A 10,545-nucleotide genomic window follows, 5' to 3' on the forward strand; every position below is an offset into this window, starting at 1 on the left:
CGCCAACAACAGCCTTTTCAACAGTTCTCCGTCGTTTCAGGGACTTCCCACTAGAGGGCGCCGTCCACTGAATCAGACGTTACAGTGCAGTTTAGTGGGGAAATAGCGACACCTGTGGCTGTTAAAGGAATAGCCAGGCAATGCGCTTTAATGCACATTAGCGGTTTCCAAGTAACTCCAACGCACTGGGGTGCAGCTCAACTGAAGCTGCCTGCCTGGCGACGTCTTGACGTTTATGGGGAAGGTGGGCTTTTATGGGGGGGGAATCTTCATGGCTAAGAGAGATAGATTCTGCAGTGCATAAGAGCAAAAGTGGGGACAAACTGTTGTGCACTTAAACCAGTTTCACCCCTGTTTCAACGACTCCCAAACAGGGGTAGTCTCAGTTTCTCTTTTCTACCAACCTTAAATTCAGTCCTCCTGATTTTCTACTTCAATTTGCAACTGTTCAAAGGAAAATGTGCTCAGGAAAATTCACCCGGAATTAAGGGCGAATTTCTCCTAACAAACCCATTCACCGTATTTGTATGCGGTTTGGAGTAACGTACGCATTTTCTGAAACAATTTCCCCTAACATAACAAATATCTGCAGGTGGTTTTTCACTAATATAGTCCTTTCCCCTAAGCTATGCATTTGTAACTGCTAGCCGGTTGGAGAAGCAGATTGCAAAATGCAGGGAATTGCAAATTCCAAAGGCTAGTTTTATTTTATTTATTTTTAGAGTGAAATGATAGATTTGCCTTTAAACATGAGCTGAATTGAAATCCTTCCCCCATTCCTATAAATTATCCCAATTAAACATAAGACCATAATAAGAGGCGGCTGATTCAGGCCAGTGGCCTGTATAGTCCAGCATCTCACAAAAGCCAAACTAGCAAGCAGGATTCGAACACAAGAGCAACACCATGAATTTCTCTTTCAAAGCCACCCAGGTTGGTGGCCTCCAGTGGCGGGGAGTTCCAAAGATTAACCTGCAGGAAGAGGGACTTTCCTCGCTCTGTCCCGAACTCTGGGAATTGTAGCGCATCCAGGCCAATTGTTCCAATGGCCTGGTTTGTGTGCCACGTCAAGGACCCCTCCCCAAACCCTTCGCCCTCCCCATAGCTGCCATGCCCCATACTCATTCCGTTCTTGAGGGGCGAGATGACCTCCGTGTTCTCCCGGGGGACGTGCAAGGAGTTGGTGTCGATATAATAGACCTTCCCGGATTTTTTCTCCTTGTCTCCATCCAGCTCCATCGCCGATTCGTCGTGAGAGAGTAGCCCCACGGTGGTGGGGAAATCTGCCTACAAAGAGAGAGGTGGGGTGGTTTGTGGGAGCTCACCCCATTGCGGGGATTCGAACCACCGACCTTCCGATCGGCAAGCCCTAGGATCTGTGGTTTAACCCACAGCGCCACCCCGCGTCCCTTAAACTGAAACTGACACGGGGAGAAATAGAAGAAGGCAAAAGGTTAAAGGAGGGAGGGGGAGGCTGAAGGGGTGGGGTATTTTGGGGTGCCCCCAGGCATTGTACCTTAGGGCAGTCTTCGCCAGCATAGCCAGCGCGGACTGAGAACGAGCCGATGTCAAAGACCAGAGCTCCAACCTCATCTACGGAGGAATCAAAGGTATATAGGTTAAATTCAGGGATTTGGGGAGGAATTTGTGACATGCCACCCCCCCCCTAAGGAGACTTGCAAAGTGCCCAGTTTGCTATCTTTTCTGTGCCCAATGAGGATTATCCACTGATTAGGATAAATAGGGAACTGATTTACCAATAAGAAGGTGAAATACTGAAGGTAAAAAAGTGATCAAAGAAATGCTAAGAATTTAGTAAGATGTGTGGAAGTCAGAAAGAGGGAGGGAAGGAGGTCGATGCTCTGTTAGAGCAATGTATTAGGATATGGAATTATGTAACAAAATGTGAATATTTTAAAAATGGAAAACAATAAAAATTATCATGGGGGGGGGAATAGGATAAATGGAACAATTTATGCACTGTACAAATCTCTGCCAGCAACTACAGTGGTACCTTGGCTCTCAAACTTAATCCGTTCCGGAAATCTGTTCTGAAACCAAAGCGCGTTCCAAAACCAAGGCACACTTTCCCATAGAAAGGAATGCAAAACGAATTAATCCGTTCCAGACTTTTAAAAACAACCCCTAAAACAGCCATTTAACATTAATTTTATTTTATTTTTTAATATGATATTTATTAAAATTTTTGAAATTGCAAAGAAAAAACAAAGCAGAAAAGGAAAATAGAAAAAACAAAGAGAGAAAAAACAAACCACATTCAAAAAACAAAAATACGCCGCAGACCAACAAAAATAAATCCATCATTCTCAAATCCTCAAGTCTCATTAACTTCTTTCTTTGACCTCTTCCTCCTCCTCCCTTTTTTTTTGTATCCTGGTTATTAATTATGCAGCAAATCCTTTCCATATTTCATAGTATTCTGTCATTACATTACCTTAATCTATTTTCATCTTATCTTATAGAAAACCTTAAAACCTTAAAACTTAAATCTTATTTTTACCAACTTCTCACAACCATAATATTCTTGCCTAATTCTTTAAACATTTTTGCTAGAGCCAAATAATTTCATTCCAACATTTTTCTAACATTCATCAATTTTATAAAACAATCCTGATAATAAAAAAAGAAATAAAAACAATCCAATCTTCATCCAGCGTCCCTTCCTCCTGGTCCCGGGTTTTGTCAGTCCTTTTTATCCCATCGATCTGGCGCATTAACCTGGCAACCTTACATCCGAGGCCCTTAAATCTCTTCCATGTCCCTTCCGCAGCTCTTCTTCATATTCTCCTTTCACTCGTGGGAACTCCAGCTTGATGATGTTTTTGACCCTTTTCAACAAATCAGCCCTTTTTCCATAGTCCAGACTCAACTCCATGTGGTATTTAAGAAGATGCTTCAGAATCCCTCCAAAATTGAGAGCCCCCACAGCTCCAAACATCTCGCGGCCCATTTCCAGACTCGGAAAGTCCAAACATCCTTGCATAGGGGGGTCTATCCAACCCCCCATTTCCAAACCAATCCAAACTTTTTCTTTCCAAATCTGGCTTTTTCCAAGTTCATTTGTCAAGTCCAAAAGCTCTTGTTCCTGCGAGGCCGCAGCTCCCTCCATCTCTGGCGCCCAAGATTCAGCAACGTCCTCTTCTCTCATCTCTCTGTCAGGACACACTCCTGATCTAATTCCTGGGTGGGCTCCACATAGTTTCCCACCGCCTGTTCAAAAATTCTGGCCGCATTAGTCATCAATTCCATCTTCTCACTTAACTGTTCCAGTAGGGCACTTGTTTTACAGAGAGCACACAGCAGAGCCTCTGGATACATTGTCCCACAAGGTCACAAGTCCTTTCCCACGATTGTAATCTGAGGCAGCTGCAAGCTCCCTGGAATTAGTTACAGTTTCACAGTCTCCCTCTAGGGGGAGAACTTCTATTTGTTCTTGCAACAAAGTATCTTTTTTGAGATATTTTGTCAATATTTGTTCCTTTAAAGTGTGAAAGGAAGCAATGGAATCACTATGTTTCTCCTCCTTTAACTATCTGTCAAAAACGTTTGTCTCTGGTCAATGAGCTTCAAAACGTCAGTCCTGACACCCCGCTCCAGGATCAGGACGGTGGAAAGTTACTTTGCTTTAAACTCGCTTCTGCAGGTTTAAACAGTCCAAAAAAGATCCCCCTTCTTCTCCTGCTACCGAAGGGGGGGTTCAACAGTTTTAAATGATGAAAGCCAATCCTTTAGAAGCGATTTTCTGAGCTCTAGTTTACGTTGTCTTTGCTTTATTCTGTCTACAAAGAAATGGAAGGCTGACTTCCTGTTTAGACCTTCCCGTTCCAGTACCAAATTAACATAAATTTTTAAGTCCAATTCCTTTCTTCTCACAAGTCCTTATTTAAAGTCCGATTGTTCAAAGTTTAAGTACTTATTTTAGAAGCCAAATTGTCCCAGGAAAAAGGCAGCGCTCTCTGGCAACGGCTGTGCGGCTTCGCTCCACGGAAATAGCAGTTGACTCACAGCACCGCGCCACTTCCCCCTCTTCACTTCGGAGCCCGTTAGTGGGTTCCTTTGCGGGTTGGGGGGGCGCTAAGGGTGCCCACCGAGTCCCATGGTCACAGGCTTCATCCGCCTGTGATTTTTAGCAGGGTCCCCGCTTCGCCGTAGCGGAAAAGACCCGTTTCACGCAGAGCCAGTCCCTCCAGTTCAGAGGGAGTCCGCCATTGCCGATGGCGCCACCCCGGAAGTCCCATTTAACATTAATTTTACTATCTAACGAGACCATTGATCTATAAAATGGAAGTAATAGTCAATGCACTGTACTATAAAATAAATAAGACAGTATTGTCGTTGATAAAAATGAAAATTTAATTTTTTTCTTCCCTACACCGATGATAGTCACTCTTTGGATGGGGGGCTTTTATCCATTTCCGCAGTCACACATCAATCAATCAATCAATCAATCAGTAGCTGAACTGGGTTCCACACAGTCGCAAAAACAAATTAACCAAAAAAGCCTCAAAAACAAACATGCAAAATAAATAGCAAAAACAAAAGAGCCAAACTTAAGTCCGTTTGACTTCCGAAATGTTCGAAAACCAAGGCGCAGCTTCTGATTGGTGCAGGCACTCCAGAAACAATAGCCAACAGCAGCATTGGACGTTCGGCTTCCGAAAAACGTTTGAAAACCAGAACACTCACTTCCGGGTTTTCAGAGTTTGAGAACCAAAGCGTTTGAAAACCAAGGTACCACTGTACTAGGGAACGTTCACTAAAAGCTGTGCATTGATGGTGTTTAACACTGAGGGGCCTATCATATATGAAGCCTGATGATGTCTTGTTATGTTGGGAAAGGATGCAAAATTATAGGTACATACGAACATATGTGGTGGGAATGCCCGCAAATAGAACAATTTCGGAAGCCTGTTTTTAAAAGAGATATCTCTGCTTACAGCTCAGACAATCCCAATAACCTTAACATTAGCCTTATATATATATACTTCAGATATGGACCGAATAAGAAGGAATTAGTAACACATTGATTAACAGCTGCTAGAAAAGGAATAGCAATTGGTGAATATTGATCACTGGTATAATATTGTCTAGCAAATAGCCATACTGGAAATGTTGTCACAATAATTTAGGGTGGCAAGGCGAGAGAGCAAAACGCGTTACATTTTACATTTTATGGCGTGAGTTTATTAAATATACAAATGAAACAGCACACTGATGAAAAAGACCTACAATATATATCACAATATGACGTGGTTAAGCACGCAATACTCTTTATCTCTCTCCTATTATTCTGCGTTTTCCAAACTGATTTACTGAAGAACTCATTTAACTGGTTTACTGGAACCATCTCATTATTACGTGGTATAAAGTAATATATTTACTATATATATATTTACTATTTACTAAGTAATATATTTACTATTTTGCCCCCCTAGTGACACATATTAACAGTCATGTCATGTTTTATGATTTATGTGTGTACAATTTTGTAACCAGAAAAAAAGAATAATAATTATTATTATTATTATTATGTGTCCTTAAAAAAAAGAATTCAAGATTTAAAATCGAGGAAGTTGAGATTCCTGCAGGGGATTGGGCTAAATGACCTCAGGATCCCTTAAAATTCTACAATTCTATCATTCTAAGCAAAGCTGGATGAGAATACATACATTTTCTTTGAGTAGTTTTTAAATATATATATATATATTGAATATAAAACAGGCAGAACTATTATAGCAACTGATGAAAATTTGAAGATGAAAAACAAAACTAAAATAGCAACGCCCAATAATGACCCTCAGCTTTATCAGATTATCGAGTCTAACTCCAAATTTGCCTGGTTTGTGATCAAAATGCTGATTGATAACCCAAGACAGATCAGAAAACAATTTACCAAAGACTTTCCAGACTTATATCGAGCTGGACCAGAAGATAAAATAGAAATGGGAAGATATATAAGACAAAATAAATTGCCAAGACTTCCAAATGAAAAGCTGAATACTTTAAATGCACCAGTTAGTAGATCAGAAATCTCAAATGCCATTAAACAAGCAAAAACAGGGAAAGCACCAGACCCAGATGGATTAACTGCAAAATATTATAAAAATTTTAATTCAACCATTGCAAAATGTAATGAATGAAATATTAAAGGTATGGGAAATAGTAAGACTTGGAAAGAGGCTCTTATTACTCTAATTCCAAAACAAGAAATGGAAGTTAAAAATTATAGACCTATTTCACTATTAAACAGTGATTATAAATTGTATGCAAACATATTAGCTAATAGAATGAAATATATATTATTAGAAATAATACATCAAGATCAAACAGGATTTTTGCCAGGAAGACATATGAAAGATCATATAAGGAATGTAGTCGATATTGTTGAATATCTGGAAGTAAGGAATGAAAAACAGGCAGCAATGATGTTTGTACATGCGGAAAAAGCATTTGATAACGTTTCGTGGACCTTTATGTTAAAGGTCCTGGAAGAAATGAACGTCCCTTGTCACCTTCATTGTTTATTTTAGTCTTAGAGGTGCTGGTGAGAGACATAAAAGCAGATGATATTAGAGGAATAACCGTAGGAAATAAGTCATATAAATTAAAGGCATTTGCGGATGATTTAGCGATCACAGTAGAAGACCTGATCAATTCATTAGTAAAAGTATTAGAAAAAATACAAAAATTTGGACAGGCAACAGGCTTTAAATTAAATAAAAATAAAACAAACATCCAAAAAAAATATTCCAGAACAAAATAAAAAAGAGTTACAGCAGGTGACAGAAATAATTATACATAAAAAAGTGAAATATTTGGGAATATGGTTAACAGCCAAAAAATATTAACATATTTAAAGATAATTATGAAAAAATGTGGAAATAAATAAAAAGAAATTTGGGGAAGAATGAATTTATCTCTGTTAGGAAGGATAGTGGTAATTAAGATGAATGTATTGCCAAAAATGATATTCCTAACTGAATCAATCCTAACCCTAACCCTAACCCTGCCCCCAAAAGCTTGCAATTTATATAATCTGACTCAAGGGGGGCAGTGAAGGAAGGGGAGATAAAGGCCTGAAAGCAAGTAGGGTTTTTCCAACCTACACTGCAGAGGCCTATCTATAGCAGGCATAGGCACACTCAGCCCTCCTGATGTTTTGAGACTACAATTCCCATCATCCCTGACCACCGGTCCTCTTAGCTAGGGATGATGGGAGTTGTAGTCCCAAAACATCTGGAGGGCTGAGTTTGCCTATATGCCTGATCTATAGCAGCCTTGACAGGCTGACACCCACCCAGCCAGCTGTTTGGGACTACAACTCCCATCACTGGCTGGGGATGATGGGAGCTGTAGTCCAAAAGAACTGGGGAGCACCAGCACATCAAGGGGGGGCTTGTAAGTACACCTATCTTCACTCAGCATAGCAGAAGCAGGAAAACGACTTTCGGCGCCCCATTAAACCAACACCCGAGGAATCAGGCGGCTCAAATAAGTGAGCCAAGTCACATTCAGCAGGGACAATAAAAAAAGAGATGGATCTGACTCAAGACCAGGTTGGACCTGAGTTGGACTATGCATAAGGACCCTCGAGGCTGCTGGACCAGGCCGCCCCCCCCCCGGTCCAGCACCCTCTTCTCCCAGTGGCCAACCGGATGCCTCATTGGGCAACCCAGCAAAGCAAGGATTTGCGCGCAAGAGCGCATCTCTCCGCTCCTTGCGGCCGGTAGCCGCCGCTAGGCTTCTCCTCCGTGAATTTCCCCCCTCCTCCGACTTGGTGGTCCCCGCTGCTTCCTGTGGGGGTGAGTTCCGCAGTTTCCCTGCCCTCCTGGCTGGCTGGGAGGGAGCCCCCAGCGAGGAGCGAGGAGCAGGGTGGGCGCGCGAGCGCAACACCCTCTCCAGCCGCCCTAGCCAAGTGCAGGAATGCAGCTGTTGCTGGGGTGCAGGCGAAGCGGGATGCTGGCGGCAAAGGGTCTCCTCGGGGTGCCCCGCGACCAGATGCATGCAGGGCCCAGATCTGGGGGGCTGGGGGCTACCGGGACCCCCCTCCCCAAGCCAAGCAGCTGCAACGTCGATGGCAACCCAGCCTTTACCTCCTCCGTAGACCCCTCCGCTCATCGCGGCTCCCAGGCAGCGCCAGCGCCCCTTTGCAATGCTCCGGATTGGGTGGGTGGGTAGGTGGGTGGGTGGGTGTCTGAGAGCCCCCGGGCTCTGGCTGGGGGGGGGTCTCGCCACGGACGGGGCAGGGCTGGTTTGGAGAATTCAGCACCCAGGCCAGTGGACAGCGACCCGGGGAGGGGAGGGGGCTGCGGAGGGAGGGAGGGAGAGATCAAGGTGGAAGGGGGGGTGGGGGGAGTAAGGGATGCGTCATAGCCAATCAGAGCTCCGCACCCCCCCCCCCGACCAGCGGAATCCCTGATTGGCTGCCATTGGAGACAATGAGAAGAGAGAACAGCTGCATTCTTAAAGGAGCCAAGGCGGTGGGGGCAGCTGAAATCCAGGGAGACTGGGGTGGGGTGCTGCCACCCCTTTGCAGTGTTGGGAGGGGGGCAAAAGGCAGAGTGAGACCCTTAAGGCACATAGGAAGAAGAAGAAGAAGAAGAAGAGTCCTGTTGGATCAGGCGGCTGGCACCTTGAGCCCACCATCATTTGCACATTGGCCAGCCAATTTCTCCCCATAGGAAGTCATCGTCCCCAGCAGGATTCGAACTGGTGTTCAGAAGCATTAGTACCTCTGACAGTGCAGAGCCATCGTGGCTAGCAGACGCTTATTGCGCTCTCCTTCTCCATGGAGTTGTCCCAGTTTTTTTGGTTTTTTTAACTAACATATTCGTTTTTGTTTTACTACAGGTGAAACTCGGAAAATTAGAACATCCTGGGAAAGTTCACTTACAGTGGTACCTCGGGTTACATACGCTTCAGGTTACATACACTTCAGGCTACAGACTCCACTAACCCAGAAATAGTACCTCGGGTTAAGAACTTTGCTTCAGGATGAGAACAGAAATCGTGCTCCAGCGGCGCGGCAGCAGGAGGAGGCACCATTAGCTAAAGTGGTACCTCAGGTTAAGAACAGTTTCCGGTTAAGAACGGACCTCCAGAACGAATTGAGTACTTAACCCGAGGCACCACTGTATTTCAGTAATTCAGCTTAAAAGGTGAGAGTTGGACCATAAAGAAGGCTGATGGCCAAAGAATGGATGCTTTTGAATTCTGGTGCCGGAGGAGACTCTTGAGAGTCCCATGGGCTGCAAGAAGATCAAACCTCTCCATTCTGAAGGAAATCAGCCCTGAGTGCTCACTGGAAGGACGGATCCTGAAGCCGAGGCTCCAAGACTTTGGCCACCTCATGAGAAGAGAAGACTCCTTGGAAAAGACCCTGATGTTGGGAAAGATGGAGGGCGCAAGGAGAAGGGGACAACGGAGGACGAGATGGTGGGACAGTGTTCTTGAAGCCACCAGCATGAGTTTGACCAAACTGCGGCAGGCAGTGGAAGACAGGAGTGCCTGGCATGCTCTGGTCCAGGGGGTCACGAAGAGTCGGACACGACTAAACAACTAAACAACAACAATATATGAGATAGACTCATGACATGCAAAGCGAGATATGTCAAGCCTTTATTTGTTATAATCGTGATGATTAGAATATTAAATGAAATCAGCAAAATAAGGACTGCAAATAGAGCAAATCTCTTTTTTGATGAGAGCAGCTTTTGCATCTCATTTGGAAACCAAGGACCCAGAGTCTGGAGGAAGAACAGGGAGGCACACAATGCCAGATTCTTGAAGTCCAGTGTGAAGTTTCCACGGTCTGTGTTGATTTGGGGAGCCATGTCATCAGCTGGTGTTGGTCCACTGTGCTTCATTAAGTCCAGGGTCAATGCAGATTTTGGAGATTTTGGAGCACTTCCTGCTTCCTTCCACAGACGAGCTTTATGGGGATGCTGGTTTCATTTTCCAGCAGGACTTTGGCACCTGCCCACACTGCCAAAAGTACCAAAACCTGATTCAATGCCCATGGGATTACTGTGTTTGATTGGCCAGCAAACTCGCCTGACCTGAGCCCCATGGAGAATCTATGGGGCATTGCCAAGAGAAAGATGAGAGACATGAGACCGAGCAATGCAGAAGAACTGAAGGCTGCTATTGAAGCATCCTGGTCTTCCATAACACCTCAGCAATGCCACAGGCTGATAGCATCCATGCCACGCCGCATTCAGGCAGTAATTGATGCAAAAGGGCCCAAACCAAGTACTGAGTACATATGCATGCTTCTACTTCTCAGAGATCCAATATTGCTCTATTTGCAGTCCTTGTTTTGCTGATTTCATTTAATATTCTGATTTTCTGAGATTGTTAATTTGGGGTTTTCATCAGCTGTACGCCATGATCATCACGATTATAACAAATAAAGGCTTGACATATCTCGCTTTGTATGTCATGAGTCTATCTCATATATTAGTTTCACCTTTTAAGTTGAATTACTGAAATAAATGAACTTTCCCACGATATTCTAATTTTCCG

The 10,545-nt window shown here is 43.9% G+C and overlaps 1 protein-coding gene across 1 annotated transcript in view; it reads right to left on the reverse strand.

Moving 5' to 3' along the window:
• Nucleotides 1–8,306, reverse strand: part of ACTL6B (actin like 6B) — a 32,027-nt gene extending 23,721 nt beyond the window's left edge. The window contains exons 1-3 of the mRNA XM_081167994.1: nt 8,115–8,306; nt 1,517–1,593; nt 1,122–1,287 (exon numbers count right to left, since the gene is read on the reverse strand). Of these exons, the coding sequence (XP_081024120.1) occupies nt 1,122–1,287; nt 1,517–1,593; nt 8,115–8,139 (268 nt within the window). The 5' untranslated portion in view covers nt 8,140–8,306. The remainder of the gene's footprint in view (nt 1–1,121; nt 1,288–1,516; nt 1,594–8,114) is intronic.
• Between the last annotated feature and the right edge of the window lie 2,239 nt (nt 8,307–10,545).

The sequence above is a fragment of the Podarcis bocagei genome, assembly GCF_964188305.1.
Source record: "Podarcis bocagei genome assembly, chromosome: 13".
In the NCBI taxonomy this organism is placed as follows: domain Eukaryota; kingdom Metazoa; phylum Chordata; class Lepidosauria; order Squamata; family Lacertidae; genus Podarcis; species Podarcis bocagei.